At 40.6% G+C, this 18,641-nt stretch overlaps 1 protein-coding gene across 1 annotated transcript; it reads left to right on the top strand.

The window, feature by feature from the left end:
- The first annotated feature begins 420 nt into the window (after positions 1-420).
- lmx1al (LIM homeobox transcription factor 1, alpha-like) lies at positions 421-14,733 on the top strand. Its single transcript, XM_068749991.1, has 9 exons — positions 421-464; positions 1,922-2,010; positions 2,705-2,894; positions 11,903-12,135; positions 12,832-12,995; positions 13,167-13,244; positions 13,339-13,459; positions 14,134-14,289; positions 14,576-14,733. Exons 1-9 carry the CDS (start codon positions 421-423, stop codon positions 14,731-14,733), a joined length of 1,233 nt encoding a protein of 410 aa, XP_068606092.1.
- The last annotated feature ends 3,908 nt before the right edge of the window (positions 14,734-18,641 follow it).

Genomic DNA, 18,641 nt, shown 5'->3' with positions numbered 1-18,641 from the left:
GGGGGGGGGGCAGTCAGTGATGTCGCTCTTTACGCGTATCATCTGCGCCCTTCAAAGTCTCCGTCTATAACGCTGAACACAAATGTAAAAGATCATCCTTCATCCGAGTTATCAATAGGATGCATCATCGCAACCCACCCCCCCCCCCCCCCCCCCCCATCATCTTCCGCACTTTCTCCCTCCCTCTCTCTGTCTGTCCATCTCCTCCCTCTGCGCCTTTTGACGCACAAAACAAGTCAGAGCGCACCACGCACGGGCGGCGGAGAAAACAGGAGAGACAATAGACAATAGTTCGGGTCATCATGGTACCTGGATTTTCGCCATAGCCAACACGCGTGCCGTGAAATGCAGGTGAATAATCTGTAAACGCGTCTGTTCTTTTTTACCGGCTCAAAGTTTGCCCCCCCCCCGCAGGTTTTAATGTTGCCGACCGAGATTTCAGGAGGAGTGTGTTTCACTTCAAGGTAGGACTCCGCACATCAAGAGCAGGTTGTCAGTGAAGGTATTCATGGTTTGGGTCTCTCGGATCTGCGTTCGCGTTTTCTAAGGGTTCCACTTTATTCCGCGGGTATTAAAAGTGCTCAGGAAAAAGTGAGATATGTCGGGTGAAGATCTGATGTTCGGTGAATTGTGATATTTGATCGTTCTGAAAACCAAAATCTGTTCGTCGTTCGCTGATTTGGAAACTTTTCCAACAAGTGGGCAGATCAAAACAACCGTTGGACCAAAACACGCAAGTTAAGTCTATGGGTTTGTTTGTTTTTACTTTTGATTGCCGGATTTTAATTTTCACAATTTTTAATTGTTACGAAAGCAAAAAGAGAGTTTAATTCCTTAAAATCGAGTAAACCTTCTCACTACAAAATCAATTTTTCAAGTGCGTTTTGACATGAACTGAATTTATCGCTCGTATTGATGACAATTATAATGATTTAAATTGTAGTTCTTGAAAAGTTTATTAAATCTTGACGATCGATAAATTACACAGCAGTATCAGTAATTTATTCAACTCAAAATTATATAAAACCCAGAATATTTGTGTGTCTATTTAAAGATGTAATGAGTTAACCCCCACTTATATTAAAAATAGAAAAATGTTTAAGCTTAATTTATATGTCTGATAAGTAAATTAAATGTTCGTAAATATATTGATTTAACGAGCCGGAACGGGCAAACACAGTCGTATATGATAAAGCCACAAAAATCAAGCCTTTTAAATCAAATAAAATGAAATATTTTGTTTCCCCAGTAAAGTTATTCTTTAGTGGACTTTGCGTGGTGCAAAATGCAATCAATGTATTTTAGTGCGTCTTCTGTAATACTAACTATAGTCATATTAATGTTGTTGAGAGTAGATTGACAACAACAACAAATAAAAGCCTAAAATTAAATTACAGGCCGTATTTGTGAAGAAACCCCATAAATGACACACATAAATATATTTTTATTAATATAAATATTCAAACAGTGATGTCAATCTAAATATATTTAATATGTAGGGAACATATACAAAAGCATATGCTGCAATTTTCACAAATGTTATCCCCTTTATGTCAAACCTTTGGTTATTTTTGTGTGTCTGATGTGCAGGAGCGCGGTGATTATTTTTTACCAATGATTTGATGTCTGACTTTTAAACAGTCTTCCAATCGGGCTCTAAACACTTACATTAGTAATATGATCATTGAGTGTGTGAAATGTGTGTTTCCTTTCAATTTTAGTCAAATATTGGATCCGTCTTACCTGTAAAATTTCTCTTTGAAATTATGTATCTGTTTTTTAATTAGACTTTCGTTTTTTCATAATCTGCGTGCAAAAATATTGCCCACTTTGTTTACCTTATACACTCAATCGTTTTTACTGCGATAGGCCATGCAGCTGACATCCTTCCTTGAAAACAGTGCATTTTGTCTTTCTGTAGCGATCACACTGAGGCAAGGAGAGAAGGGATGAAAACAGAGGAAAGCCAGTCGTCCTGTCTGCAGCAGCCACCGTCCTCAACGCCTTTTGGTTAGTGTTAATTGAGAATGTACGGAATAACGATAAAAAGTGATAAAACATTCAATATGATCGCCTTATACAAGTATTATCAGGGTGCCACGGGTTGTGAATAACGTAGCATATGAATATTATAACACACAAGGAGGAAATAGTCTAACAATTTCTTTAAAATTCCGTGTAGTCTTGCAATTGGCTAATCACAATAGCAATATAATTTGTATCATATTATAATATCAAGTGTCAATAATAATACATATCATCAATATATCAATTAGACCTAAACTGGGATTAAGACAATACTTCCAAATATGAATCATATTCAATGTAAAATTAAATAAAATATAGGGTCTGCCAATATTAGAGGGACATAGAGGGGGGGGGGGGGGGGGGGGGGGGGGCAGAAAGAACAAAAGTTTCTAACGGAATGGGAAAAGACATTTTCAATTATGCAGGATTTAAAAAAACGGAAAGACTATGTAACTTCAATTTAGAGAAAATTAGAATAAATATTCTCCAGAATAGTTAAATTATGAGAACGAAAAATCGCGCGCGCGCGCACCCACCCACACACACACAGAGGGAGTCATCATTCCCTCAGGGATGCGGCTTGCAGGGAGACCCAGACTCATGCCCCCCCCCCCCCGCAGTCCGCCTGTTGCCCTGCCTCTGCCTCTCTATCCAATCTCGTATATCCCCTCCCCAGGTCCAGAGTACAGAGGAGGGGGGGAGCTGTGTGCGGGCTGCGAGTCTCCCATCGCCGACCGCTTCCTGCTGCGCGTGAACGAGCGCTCCTGGCACGAGACCTGCGTAAAGTGCGCCGTGTGTTTGAGTGCGCTTACCGGGACCTGTTACTGCAGGGACCGCCTGCTGTACTGCAAGCATGATTATGAAAAGTAAGCGCGCACGCACGCACACGTTTTTGACCAATTTTTTTGATCGCTCCAGTGCTCAAATGATTGCAATTTGTATTTTATAAAGTATACGTTTTTTAAAAATGGGTCAATGCAAGGAGTGCAACACTTTAATGATGAGAATGTTGTTATATACAATCATCATAACATTCTTTCCACTATAAGGGAGAGATGCATGTCATCACTGAGCTGGAACAAGCCTTGTCAGGATGAAAACTACCAAACATCACAAAAGGAGATGATGTTCTATCACATATCCGTCTGTGTACTACCTGAATAAAACCATATACATATGAAGAATAGTACATTGAAAATCACTGTTGACCATGGCGGACTTATTCAGGCTGAACTGGCTGGTTTGAGTGCTGTTTGACAGTCACCAAACAAATTAATGAAGCCCTATAGTCTACATGCTGAGTTATATGACAGCACTGTTACAGAGGACTTTTTTTCAGTTGTGATACTGTGCTAATTTTTATAAACAAAATAATGTTAAATTCACTAAAAACTGCAGCAGCGTCTTTTCTCAGGTAACCGGTGTGTGTAGATTGCAATAATAAAGAAGGCGATGTGATTCAGCTATTTTGTTTGTTGAATGACAAATGAGTAAATTTCACTTTGTTCATGATCTTCATATTTAAACCCCTAGTAAAAGGTGCACATGTTGTATATGAGAGGCTTAGATCAAACGCTTCACTTCAGGTTTGGTGACTGAATTTCATGCCTTTTGTGTGAAAAGTGTGTCTACAATTAAGCTGTATTTTCAGTTATATACAAAACATGAAAAACGATTGTTGTTGATCGTGTGTAAAAGAAAGAAAGAAAGAAAGAAAGAAAGAAAGAAAGAAGGAAGGGAAAAAAGAGTATTGAAGGGACTCTTCATATTTTGAATGATTGATGTTTTTGGCTCATAACATTTTGAGATTCCTGAGAAACTCCATGAACCCAATTTCTCTTGGGAATTGTAATCATAAATTCCAGTTGACTGATTTCTGCAGAATTATATACTCATGGAGTTTATAATACCTGTAGTGCTTGTATATTCACAGTCTCCTTAGTAGTTAGCAGCTCTTGCGTGCAAATGCAGTGCACAACGTCTGCATGCTGTGCACTGTCATGCTGAACATTAACACTTGGGAAATATGAGATGGCATGTTTTGAGTTTGATGATTCAACTCTATCCAGCCATATTGTTGGCTATTGGGCTGTTTGGTGTGCAGTGCGGTCGGTGGGTGTGCCTGCAGTGGGAGCTCATGTGGGTAGACAGCTGAAGGACGAGCCTGAAGCTCGTTATCGCTGTTTTGAAAAGTGTCAGACGGCATCCAGCAGCACAGACTCTCCCACTGTACCTGACATCTGGAGGACAGTAAGAGAGAACAAGACTGTGAAAGAGAGAGAGAAAGAGAGAGAGAAGGAGCGAGAGAGGCTCGCTATCTGGAAAAATGAGACAAACGCTTCTCATAAATGAGGTTCAGTTCCAGTGATGGAATGAAAAAGCGAGTTTGCTCTCTATTGTGTAATGACTGTAATTGTTGATCCAAATGAGTCGTCAGCAGCTCTTTCACTATGGTGTTGGTTTAGTGCCCTATATGCATTGCATATGGCTAGTTGCCTTGTAGTGCGAGTCGGTGCCAGACTTGGCCCGATGCCTGTGACCTTCAGTGGATCAGTAACAATGTCTCCTTGTTTTTTTTTTTGCAGTCTGTCCATCAGCGCCTAACACTACTACCCCCCCCCCCCCCCCCCCCTCCCATCCAGAGCAGGTGTGTGCACTGTAACAGATAAATGTGTCCAAGAAGGATAAGAAGGTACATAAAACCTTTAGGGGAATTCAGATGCTTGTTTGGAAGCGTAATTTTCTTTCAACCCTGCGCTTGAATCTCAGTTCCAAAATGTTTAAGAGATATCTGCCTGATAATTAGGTTAGAAACTGACTTTAACTTGTAAATGTAATATGCATGTACGGTAAGGCCACATCTTGCAGGATTTTCTGACACATGCTAGGTTATTGTCCAGTTGCCCCAACACTGCCTCTTTGGCTTGTCCAAATATTTCTTTGAATTTATCCCTTGCTTTGATTACATCACCCATCACATCCAGACAGGCAGAACTCTCCTCCCTGATTCCCCATCAGTATAAAGGCCACACTGCACAACATAGTTACCCAGTGCAGTCAAGTGTGCCAGCTAGTATTCACAAAAATAGAAATACGTGAAAACGTGCTAAATGTGTTTTTGAGAGACATCTCAGATTATTATTTTTTTAAGAAATCCTGTTACAGCAGGAAAAATTAACCATGGATATGCCTATCAGTTCAAATTAGAAAACAAATTTTATATTGAAATGTGACCCTTCCCCCACTTTGATTAATCTGCCCTCAACTGCCTTCAAGGCAAACATTAACATTAAAAACATTAAACATTTACATGTTTAATGTTTTTGAGGCTATTTTATTTCAAAAATGAATCTAAATTGTCAAGCATGCCATAGACTTATTCTAATAGATCAGGAAATAGAAAAAATAATAGCATAATAAAAAATAAATAAAATATAGAGTACTTTTGAGTATTAAGTGATATTGAAGTTACGTGCTTGAAGTTCTTTATAAGTGATCTCCGTAGCGTCTGCCATTTATTGTCTATGCAATAAAACAGAAGGTACGGCTTCAGTTAGGCGATCCTTGCTCTCAATCTGTTATGGAAATAAGGGGATTTAGACACAATAAACTCAAGTGCATCTTGTGGATTTTTCTTTGGGGTTTATTTTTGATTTTAAATTGCACAAAAAAACAACAACAAAAAACATGTGGAACTCCCCGTTATGGACCAGATGCTCAGAATGAAACTTCAGAATAATTCAAATTTAACACTTTAAATTTCCATCAGGGTGTGCTTATGCCTGGATGCATTTTACTAAAAGGACGGCTGATTTGTACAAATTTGTATGGAAAACTACTCACGACACCAGTAACACAAAGTCTGAGTAAGAGGTCACTTTTTTCTCAAAGCTCTAAATCAGTGGGGGGGGGGCTATAGTTCTAAATTACAAGATAATTAAATATATCTCTCATCGCACAAAACAACCAAACCACTTGATTAGTATCATACATATCGTATTTGATATCCCGAGCACATTTTGCAATCATGGTCTTTCACACTCTGCAGTTTCTTTTCCAAACTCAGGAGTATAAGTCCAGTGTTCCCTGGTCAATAACGCTGAGCCCAAACAGAATGGAGGGTAGTCTGGCTGTGCAGAGCCTGCATGTGAGCGCCCTTATAAAGCCCCATAAAGGCAGCTTCGACCCTGTGAAAAAGCAGGTCACCGGGGTGGATATTCACTAAATCTTGGGTTTAATACCTTACTCTGTGGGGTAAAGAGCACTGAGAGTACATCAAGGTTTGCAAACCCTCTTTGCAGACAAGAGCGAGGGAGACACTGCCTCCATAGCAATGGAATCTCCCGCCGCTGACCAGGCCGCTTCCATCCACTCAAGTTACAGTGTATTTATGTGAGTGAACTTGTGACTCGAAAAAGAAAAAGAGGGTAGAATGTGCATCTTCTACCCCGAGTCTCCCTTCCATACCCCCCGCCTCATCCACAATTCCTCTCTCTGTGCCTTTGTCCGTTACCTCGTTCATCACTGTCTGCTTTGTAATAATATTTCTCTATTCCAAACCTCATTTTGTTCTTGTTGAGATTGATGGCAGCGATGACACCAAACAGTTTATCTCCCCGTTTATCCCTTGTTTTCTCTTAATCGCCTCCCCTCCCTCAGCGCCTCTTTGTGTCTCGGGATGGTTAAAGGAGGAGGTTGGGGTGGGGGGGGGGGGGGCTCTGATTGGTTACACTGCTAATTACCCAACCTTCTGTGGCGGTTCTGTGATGACAGGCCTGAGACACTGGGCTGCAGGGAAATACAATCAGGCAGAATTATGCAATGATGTGTCAGAAGGACAACAAGCATAGCTCCTATCAGCTCGCATAACAACTCTCAATTCTTATATTTGTGATCTTAAACATTTGTTGTAATAGCGTAGCATTGTTTAATATGCTTGTTCTACAAAATCGCAGATATTGAATTAATTTTAAGATATCCATCTAAAAAAAACACGTAGAAACGTTGAATGTCTGCAGAAATTGATATATACCTTTAAAAAGCAGGGAGGTATTGTTTAAAAGATCAATAATGTATCGTGATGTTATTGGGGTCTTTCGTCTATTCTTCAGCCCAGGTAACTGAAGCCATCGGTGTTATCAGATACCATTAGAAGCAAGAGAGAAAGTGTATGCTGAAATAACTGAACAATTCTGCCCTTAGAAACAGTATCCTTGTGGAAGAGAAGTTGTGGTTCAGGGTGGATTTAGGTGAATCACAGTGGCATTTATGGCTCAGTACCATACTGAATATAGAAATCTTCATGAGACATGCATCTAATTCAGAAACACTCCTATTGCACTTTCTCGCTTACCCTTACCTGCATCTCAACAGCAGAAGATGGCTGAAGGTATGCCCAAAGAAACACAGTACAATGTTGCACTGTACTTGTACTGTGTTGACCATGACAATAAAAGCTTTCCATTCCAAGTGTAGGGAAGTTTTACCTTTTGATTTGATGCAGATTTTTTTGCTATGCAAGATTAATGTTATAAATTATTTTTAAATTGTATATATATACATATATATAAAAGGTTAAGATGAAGTGTCTAAAAGTGTTATTTTGGGCTACAGTTGCAGAGGAGGGTCGATTAGTGTCCAGGTGTATATGCACGTGTGAGAGGAGGGGATGATACTGCCACTGTTTTTGCATAATGTGAGATGAGACCCCATCATCTTTCCACCCCCACAACAATTTTATAACAGACAGCTAATAAATGTTTCATGGCAGAACAAGCTGCTCGCCTTGGCTTTATTAAATCTGAGATAATAAAAGCGGAGAGGGAGAGGAAAAAAAGCGAGAGAGAATAGGGGGTCGTACCAGAGAGGGAGAGATAGGGAGATCGGCGCAGAGTTTTCTCAAATCGACCGGCTGTATCTCTTGTTTCTGGGGCAACGGGTCCCGCTGTCCCCCGCCAACCCCCCCACCCACTGCTTCCCACTCCGCCAGAGACAGACAGGAAATGAGAAACCGGCAGACAGGATATTGCGTTCTGGTGGCCTGGGGATTAACTGTTTTATCTAAACTAACACACACACACACGCACACGCACAGACACACACACTCACGCTCACGCGCACACGTACTCATTCACGCACTCAAGCATCCATGTCCTCACACATAGCACTCATTTTGGTAGCATCAGGTGTAAATCTCACACATCCAGAGATGTGCATCTGGGTTTTTTTTCCCCCCAACTATAATCCACACAGGTACATCACATTAGGTGTTGAATGTTCCAGCCATCAGCACTGCTTCACCTAGGGAAGGTCTCTTATTACTAATGCAAATGAGTCGCGTTGAAAGTCGCGACAGTATAGCTGTGAGATTGACTGCGGGTTTGTGCAGAAATGTCTCCAAAAATATGAACCGTGCATCGAAGGCCCTTATGACCATTAGATGACAACTATTGCACACCTTTTACAAATTGTGAAGAGTTTTCATTGAGCCGTCGGACTGTTTATGATGTTACATTACTGATGCTTGGATGGATGTGGTGTACAAACGGCAGCATCTGTCAGTATTTTATTGGTGTTTGTACACAGGCACCTTATCTGTGTTTACACAAACTGGGCATATCTGTGTTTATGTGTGCATGTGACTATACCGTATACACACTACACCCATGTGTGTATGTGTTTTACTGTTATTTATGCGTGTGCGCACCCGCGCGCGTGTGTGAAGAGGTGTATGTGTGAGTGTTACTTTTCATAGTCGTGTGTGTGCTTGAGTGAGTGGTGGCAGGGTAGTGAGTATCGTGGGGAATGCTGGGAGATTTTAATAACACAGAAGCAGTGCAGGGAGATTTAATAAAAGGAGATGATGTGATTACTGAACCCTGGCTCTGAGCCATTTTGCTTCACAGAGCAATATCCGCCAAAAGTGCTCATACACACACACACACGCACACACGCACGCATGCACACGCACATCCACGAACTCCCTCAAACATGAAGAAAATGGATACTAAGCAGAATACAACTTAAAAGTAAGGTTGTTGCGTATCATTTGTTCTGTTTGCATCTATCACACAGGATGTATACCTTAATTTTTCAGGGAATTTCAAACCTTATAGTTGCATAACATACACGGACATTCCGAGCACAGCATGTCTGGGAATCCGCTACATGAGTATTTAACCACATTGCACATATGTGTAGTATCTTTGACGAGCTACAGTTTCACAATGATGCCTGAATCTGTGCAAAATAATAGGAAACCTATACCTGTATAAGTATTCATCAATTATGGAAGCAAACATAGCTGCTGTAATTGCTCATAGGCACATCCATATTTATGAAATTATTGTGTTGTGGTCCCAAAAATGTCATTCTTCTCAGCGCTCACAGGCAAAACAATGTCACATGACACAGCTTAGGGAGACAGGAAAGATTCTGTTCTTCTGTTTGTATACAATAAGAAAGGTCAGATTATAAAAACACATTATGTTTTTCTTCCCTTTGCTATATATGATGTCATAATCAAGCTGTTTATAATGAGTTGTGCCCTCTAACCCCTCAGAAATCCATTGCACCAAACGTTAAGTTGCGTGAAGCTGAAGTTCTGCACGTGGTCAGTCTTCTGTCTGCTCTTCTGTTCTTGCTTCTGCATGAATATAACACTCAGTCCTTTATTAAAGGGAAGCCATCTGAAGCCGAAAAACGCCCCCCTCAAAATATCCTTTAAGATTGATTTGTTCACAGCTGCATGGCAGCTTTGACAATCATTGATACGTGAAATAAAACTAAACTAAACTTATTGACATGTGAGATTTTCCTTTACAAACTACAACATATGATATTTATTGTACAAAGCAAAAGAGATGACAATCTATCTTAATTTATGATAAATAGAGGACAGGCGGAAGACACATTAGAATCTATCGCTTATAATAATAATAATTATAATGTGGGTTCATATTAATCATATAAATCTGTGATTAATAAGTTGCATTATTTGTATAGTAGCTCTATAACCAGAATGTCCATAATGATCCATACGGATTGGAAGCTACATCCTGCTAAAGAGCAGTGCGAATGATACTTCTATTAGAGGGATTAGACTGATCTACTTTCAGGCCCCCCTCTGAGGCAGTTGCCCCAAGTTCCCTTCATTTGCCATGTTGAGTAAATTCCTACTGTGCTGTGTACACCCCGATTAGGGAGAGCGGTCCTTAAACACCCAAAGCATCAGTTTTATGTAAGGCCACGCTGCAGCGCTGGGATTTTCCTCACAGCAACATGCAGCATTGACGGTGTTAACATGTGGCTTTGGATGGAGTCAGGCTGAACTATGCAATATTGTGGAATTTGTTAAATCTCAAATATGCATATTTTACGAAGGATAGTACCTCTTCGAGATGCAAGGCGATGCAAACCTATTGCAATTAAGGCAACAAATTCTGAGGTAATTATCAAGGTTCTGTCAAAACAGTTTTACGTGGAGCTCTTTTAAAATGGTGTTTGCATTATGATATTAAGTTAGTGACAATTTCGTTTAGGAAATTTGGGGACCATTTGGCAGAGGGATTGAGAAAAGATTAGCCATAGCAGCTGCGTTTGGGACGGAATTGCAGATTAGGAGCTCTAATGTGCAGACCTGGCTCCTTCTTTACACTCCAGATTTGGGCAGCAACACCTTCCTATCACTCAGTCAGGGAGCGTCAACACTTTTGCCTTCTTCGCCTCCTCCCCCTCTTCACTCCCTTTTCTTCCTCCCTTCCCTCTTGTCCAGGTTTGTGTTTTGTGTTATTTCTGAATCCAATGACCTCTGACTTTCTCACACCTCTGCTCTGACATCCAGGGAACTTGCAGAGGTATTCCGGTCCTCAAGTATATTTATATTATTTCCACATTTTTGGTTGGATAACTACCAGATATCCAACTAGTTATGATGCTATTCAATTGGTGAATTTGTGCAAATGTATGCCCACGAGCATGCGCGCACACATGGATTCGTATGTGTGTCTATGCGTGCGTATATGTGTGTTTTAGTGTGCCTAAGTGAGAAGAGCGAGATTAACCCCATGCTAGCCCCAATCCCTGGTTATGAGTTTACAGCGTCTGTCTGGCCATTGCACTGTTTAAACAACAATCTAATTAATCCTGTCTTTATTAGTTTCAGTGAACTGGGGGGGCAGGCTGGGAGGGCATGCGGGAGAACTGGGAATGCTGGCAGAAAATACTGGTATGGGGGGTGACCAAGTTGAGCTGAGAGATTTGGGAGGAATTTCATTGCAGGGACTTGTTCTGTGAATAGAAATGAGGATGTAAGGCAGGGGAGAATACGAAGGGTTATAACATCTCACAGAGGGAGAAATGGACGGACAAAGGGACGAAAGTGGAAAAGGAATGGACTTGACAGGGACACTGCATTGAGCTTATTCATCGAGTTAAATAAGAACTTTAAGATTGCGGGTGGGATGTGGGCAGACTGAGTTTACCCCATCAAACAGATTTAAACATTTCAGGATTTGAAAGGGAGAGTCGCAGCATGCGGGTCTTTTATCACCAGCCAACTACTGCCACCTACTGTAATGAGGGGGAAAGAAAACACCCCATAAAAAAAAAAGAAAATGCAGACAACTGTGATTCGAATCAGCAGATGTTCACCTTGTTGCTCTGTGAATTGGGTAATGTTTATATGTACTTTTAATTAAGAGACTATGCTAATTACCAGAATCATCTGAGCTGAGGGTAAATGTATTGAAGCTCTCTGTCTGCGCCTCCTTCATTAATTTCCTCGCCTTGATTTCTCTTCACTCCTCGACTCCCACAATGCCATGTTTATCCTTATAAGTATTCTCATCTGTAATGTCCTGCTGTGCACCTCTAGGCTGTTTGTAAGGAAGTGCAGCGCCTGCCTGCAGGCGATTGGACGTTCGGAGCTGATAATGCGCGTGCAAGGCCAGGTGTACCATCTGGGCTGCTTTACTTGCTGCGAGTGTGAACGGCGGCTGCAACGAGGAGATGAATTTGTGCTGAAAGAGGGCCAACTGCTGTGTCGCATGGACTATGAGAAGGAGAGGGAAATGCTGGCAGCTATTAGTCCAACACCAACTGAATCAGGTAAAGTTCGGTTTCTTAAAAGGCTGCTTTACCTGAACAACATAATCAATTTAGAGCTGTAGGTCAGTCCATATCTATTTTAGCCATCTGGGAAGGTTTTCAGTTATTCAGGTCATGGTAGATCTCTCTATTCAATAAAGTCATCTGGACTTGAAGGGAAACCTTGGAGGTTTTTTTTTGCACCTTTCATTCATCTCATCTCATCCATCTTCAATTCTAAAAACGTCTGAGGAAGCCCCTTGGATGAGAGGCGAAACATCCTCAAGTTATCATAGCAATATTCCCTCTATTTTGCAGTCACACCTTTAGCATATTTTTTCTGCTCATAATTTAAATGCCCATCATTCTGAATGTCAAATGAGGTTTTACAGGGCTGAGTCTCTATGTGCTTCTTTGTTCATTTGATATAACCGGATTGATGAAGATGATGATGATGATGATGATGGAGATGAAACTGCATTGAAGGCCAGTAGTACGTTTGGTCAATGCCCCAGTGGCGATTTGACATTAAGTCAAAGGCACACATGACAAACAGTCAACTGACATTGAACAGTTTAACTCTCCAGAAGTTCACTACCTACTTTAAGTTTAAGACACTCACGTTAGTTTTAAGTGCAGCCGTATGAAAATGTAAACATTTTTTATTTTTAAATGCAAGCTATTCAGACGGTTTTGTCGTCTTCTCATATTCGTTAGTGAAAAGTGAGGATGAAGATGGAGCAATAGGTTCTGGTGGGGGGAAAGGTGGAGATGAAGGCAAGGAGCACAAGCGTTCAAAACGGCCACGCACTATCCTGACCACGCAGCAGCGTCGTGCCTTCAAGGCCTCCTTTGAAGTGTCCGCAAAGCCCTGCCGCAAGGTGGGTAGAGCAGTTTGTCTTATCAAAAGGAAATGTCTTCTAGATGCAACTCCCTTTCCCTGCACTCTTCAATTGTTTTTGGGTCATATTAGTCAGTGTGGATAACAATTCATTTTTGCAATGTGTTTGGCAATGGAAAGCTTCTGTCTCGCTAAAGCCTCTACTCTATAGGTGAGGGAGACGCTGGCTGCTGAAACTGGACTCACAGTGCGTGTTGTGCAAGTGTGGTTCCAAAACCAGAGAGCCAAGGTTAGAATTGATCCGCACATTTGAGCATTTCCTCTTTCACACATCACAAAAGGTTCATACAGTGTTTTTTTTTATTTTCTTTTTGGGGCCGCAGATGAAAAAGATAGCTCGCAGACAGCAGCAGCAGCAGCAGCAGCAGCAGGAACAGGAGCAGCTAGGAGGGCCCCGGAGAGGACCAAGTAGAGGCGGCCGCCAGAGCAACGACGACAGCGAGGGTAAGAGCTTAAAGGGGCAGCTCAAAAGTACATGCTCGTCCTCTACTTGTAGTGCCACTTATAGAGTTTTGGGGTTATCATCTATGCATATCAGCCTTCTCTTATTGAACTAGATGGTCTACGCCTGGTGTTGCTTTTCATCACGCAAGAAAATCTTCCAAATGTTGTTTTGAGCGGTTTCTAATCAGAACTATTGTCTTTTCTAATCACTCTATGCAAAAAGGAAGCTCGTGGATCAGAGGCTTGCTGACTAAACTAAATCAACGTCACAGCTAAGCTGAGGACGATGCCATTAATGTTTAAATATGCTTTCATGTCAGGAGCAAAAGCCTCTCCACCATAATATTGTCTACTGTGGAAGAATGGGCTAATTCACTAGAAGGAGATCAGCTGCAGGCCAATTTTTTTGTAAAGGTTTTTTTTTTTTGACAGTTTTAATATCACAAAGAACCAACTAGTTTCATGATATTTAACGAAACTCAAACATCTCTACATCTACTGGGAGTATTCCAAGATACTCCCACTAAAACAATCTCTTTGCATAAATAGCACTACAAGTAAAATTTAAATAATCAAAAAAACATCAATAATGTAGAACCGAGAAGTATACTGTCCAAGACTTGTAAAAGCTAAGATGAAAGGGTGTAACTGAAAGGATTTTCATCTTAACACAGATGGCTCTAGTAACCATGGCATGGATGGAATACTGGGGTATCCCTCTCTGCCACGCCAACAGCTGCTCGCTCTTGACCCCAACATCTATGGTGGAGAACCTTTCCGACATGGACTAACACCGCCTCAGTTGAACAGTGAGCAGATCCACTCTTATGGTAAGACAGAAGATAGAAACTGGAAATTCAAAAGAAAATGTCTCAAACTGAAAATAAAGATTTTTCAATCTATCCCATTCTCAAGTCTCTGTAGCTCCAATAAAGTACAGCTTTCCTCAGTATTTAATTAGGAAATGTGTAAAAAATAAATATATATAAAATGTAATATATATAATGTATTTATAATTTGTATTCACAACAATTGTCAGGCCTTTTTGTGTAATTCTGTGTTTTCTGTTCCTAAATTGTTCCACTTCAGCTGTGCACACTTGTTTTCACCCTTCAGACTCAGAGACAGTGTTCCATGACCTGGACAGCGATGGAAGCCTTGGTCACCTTGGAGATTGCCTCTTAGCGACTGGGGATGGCAGTCTTTTGCAAGGGCGAGTCGGAAACCCCATTGATCGTCTCTACTCCATGCAGACCTCCTACTTCACCTCCTGACCCTAATAAACTCTTACCCTTTCTCCACATAGTCCACCTTTCACCTCACAGATGCAGCTAATGGAGTCTGTCCATCAACGTGCTTTTTGGAACCACTCTGTGAAAATGCCTACACATAATTACACTTCTGAGTTTTTGTCACAGGCCCAGATCATTGCAAAGGAAAAGTCATTATGTCAGTAATAAAATGTGTAGGATTATTTGCATAATGTTCCCATTATCCTTCCTCAATAAGAATCATATGCTGGAAATACATACACTGTAAATTCCAAAAAAAAAAAAGACCTCAACTGCACCTGTTGTATCTATGTAATGTTCGATGAAAAACCTTTCATGTCACTTTTCAACAAAGAAAATCAACAAACACGTATTCAAACACTAATATATATATCTATATATCTCTATCATGAATTAAAGATGATAATTGGTTGATGGTGAATTCATCAGTCAAGTTATATGTATTTAGTAGTCTTGGCAGGTGTTACAAGCAGCTGAGGGTTTTGCTTAAATTAGCACATTGTATAAATTTTTATTGATAGGAGTAATTAATGATTTTGAGAGAAAGACTACAATGTATACATACTGTGTTTTGGCTTTAGTACAATTTTCCTCAGGTTAGTATGTATGTTTGTGTAACCTGAGCTATAACAGGACAGGATTACAATTTAACTAGCCAAATTAGTCCAAGAGCATAGACTGAAAGGAGGAGGAAACTCTTCATGTTAAACTAGAATGCCACTCAGCATAGCACTCACTTTCTGCCAAGGCCGAATAATCCTACACATCTGTTCAGCTTTCCTGACCCAGGCCCCCACCCCGCCACAAAGATGTCATTGAATTCGGTTCAGTAGTTTTTGCACAACAAGGAAATATGTCAAAAAATGCCTTATCCTGCAACTTTATCCGAGGATATTAAAAATTCCTGGAGCTGCCCCTTTATTTGGATCGACACCAAAATTAAGTTCTTTCCTCGCCCATAACACACCCGTCCACCACGTTTTGTGAAAATCAGGTACTTTTTTTTTTTTTTACATAATCCTGATGACCAATAAAACAATCAACAGACATGGTGAAAACTAGCTGTCCTTGGTATCGACTATTTCAGCCGACGTACTCTGTTGTTCAAAATGGATATTACAGATCAAATAAAGGCCAATAAAAATATATGTAGACACTACACTACAGGGTCATTTGAATAGCCTTAAGCGGAAACAGGGTCCCGTAAATGAATATTGCTTCAGTTTCGGCTTCATTTTTTTAAATAGTGTAATCACTACCAGACAGTGGAGTACGGATAACCACGATCAATAACATGCACATTTCAGGACACTGGCTACATTACGATGTGCTCCAAATGTAAATGTACGACTGTGTTACAGTTAATTGATGTCGTCACTTTCTGTAATAGTTTCTTTCTCAAACATCTGAAATTAGACGTTGTTAGATAGATGATTTGTACCTTCTGTGATAAACAGCATATATTTAAAACGTGTCATATCTTGTGTCACAAAGTCGGACTAACGGAATAGTCCTCCAAACTGAAGCTGGATAGAAAGTGTTGCAGAAAGAATCTGGATCAGACTCACGATGTGGAACAGAATGAAATAGGATTAAGGTGAACATAGCTTGATTTTACGTACCAGTGATCAGCTGCAGCTTGTAACATTCTTTTCATGACTTTGACTGATTACAGACTCATGGTAATTTTAGTGATATTTTTGTGAATGTAACTTATTTGTGCGGTATTAGATAACTTTTGATCTTACTTTTTCGTTCAGTGACTGCCAGGTGATGTGCTTTGAATGTAATGTTGCCGTATCTTCAATACAATCGGAAGTTTCACCTTCGCCGTGTACTTGTCTTATTCTCCTAAATGCAGTAAATGACAGTGCCACCGACTACTTTTTCATCTGGCATATAAACCAATGATATCGCACTTGAAAAGAAACAAATCCTTTTCCCCTCCATATCTTTAATAATTGAAGCAGAAAAAGTCCGTTCTGCTTAGTGGTCACAGGGCTCGTAACTCAACATCCTCCCCCTTTCTCTCAGTAGTCCAAATGATTAGAGGTGGACAGCCTCCTTTTTCGCCTTCCTTTCTTCCCAGACTCCCTACTCCCCAGTCATTGAGTGGTAGGGACAGTTTGTGTGGGAGTGATGCATTCCAGTTTAATATTTAACTCTGACTCAGACCTGGAGAGGGCAAGGGTGGGAGGGACAGATATATGCAACAACAAAAAAAAACAGCAGGATGACCACACCAAATGAATAATACAAGTTTTAATCAACTTTAATTAAAAAAAACTGCCAAAACGCAATTACAAATGTTATTTTCACACGAACACAACATTTATATGACAAGTTAAAGGATGATGCAATCGTTGTATATTTTACACAAACCAGTCTGAGCTCACATGGCATTGATCGCTTCTCTGCTGTCACATTAAGCAGCACATCGGAAAAATAAACGTACTACAAAAGTCACAACACATGCAGTAACGGTGAAACCAGCTCACACGTGCTGTTGAGGAGTCAGAGGTGATCTGTAGATGATGTCTTATTGCGATGATGGCTGAGGTTCAGGATTCACAGCTAGGAAGAGAAAATTAATTTATGTTGAACAATTTCAACAACATTTTCAAGAGTAATCTTTTTTTGGAATATAGAACAACCAATTGATCTTTTTTTCACAGGCATCATTCCTTCTCAAGATCCTGCCCAGTATGTGACTTCAGTGCTACAGAAGTCAGAATAACCAGTAGGCACAAATCTTTCAGCGCGATAACAAAAAATACCCCCCCGAGAAACACTAAATATGCACATTCCTATCATTTACAATCTAATCACTTCTATTCACAACTGTTTATACTTGACCTTGAGATTTGTGTGGGCAACTGCAGCAAGGATTTACCCGTTCCACTGATGTCTACGGTCTCTGCACAACCCACAAAGCGAGCCACGTGCGTTGAGCAGGAGGTAGGTCTGTCCGGGTTCTCTCTCAGACATCGCTCAAATGCCACAAACTCTTTGGAACAGTCCCGTCTGATTTTTTGGATCACTGGACTATCAAAACAAAGTTATAGGTGACATTAATATGTAAGATGTAACGATGATCGACCGACGCTGAACAGATACGTCGCCTTACTGTGATGATGTGCACTGTGCAACCTTCATCTTCAGCTCATGACACTCTTGTTGCCATGTCGATGGGTTGGAGGCCACACACGACCCATATTCCTCCATTTCTTTGAAGCAATATTTTGCCGTGATATTCATTGCCGCCTGCCTGAAAGGTAACAGATTCATGCAAATCGGTCGGTCCAATTGGCCAACAGCCATCAATCTTATCAATCTCAGAAATAAAAGGTCATGTACAAATAACTACCATAGTAGGCTGTAGGTTCACTCAAAACGGTGTACATATCTTTGTTTACAGACTGTATCTACTTCTACTTCATTATTGGTATAAGCCGCATTTAGTTTTCTTACATGTTGGTGTTTTGGGGTTGTCGGACAAGAAGCTGAACAAGGTTATGGCATCTAAATATCTGCACGAGGCGCCATGTCTGTGTGTCCCACTACTGCATAGTACCGGTAGGCTGGACTGTAAGCCTTTTCGTGGTCATTATTGGTCCAGGTTTGTGTCAATCTCCTACTAGACCACGCCCAGACGATGACGAGTTATTTTTTAAAGAGCCTGTTCCTGAAATCCTGATATTGACATTTCATTACTGCACAGATTAAGTACATACATTTTGTATAAATACATATATATATATATATATATATATATATATCCACATCATTAATAAAAAACAACAACAACGTCATTTAACTATGTAGAAAATACAAATTGAGTTCAGCGACGCAGTTCCGATTACCGACTAGGTGTCGCTGGGTGATGACGT

Source organism: Brachionichthys hirsutus, chromosome 16 (genome assembly GCF_040956055.1).
Source record: "Brachionichthys hirsutus isolate HB-005 chromosome 16, CSIRO-AGI_Bhir_v1, whole genome shotgun sequence".
Classification (NCBI taxonomy): Eukaryota; Metazoa; Chordata; class Actinopteri; order Lophiiformes; family Brachionichthyidae; genus Brachionichthys; species Brachionichthys hirsutus.
Note: the sequence above shows the minus strand (reverse complement) of the source record. Positions and strands in the feature narration are given on the sequence as shown.

Excerpts from the sequence above, each read along its gene's own strand:
- lmx1al (XM_068749991.1), top strand. The coding sequence starts at position 421 with ATGTTGCCGACCGAGATTTCAGGAGGAGTGTGTTTCACTTCAAG. Across the intron at positions 2,011-2,704 it reads ACCGTCCTCAACGCCTTTTG|GTCCAGAGTACAGAGGAGGG; the intron begins GTTAGTGTTAAT and ends TCCCCTCCCCAG. Across the intron at positions 12,996-13,166 it reads CCGCAAAGCCCTGCCGCAAG|GTGAGGGAGACGCTGGCTGC; the intron begins GTGGGTAGAGCA and ends TCTACTCTATAG.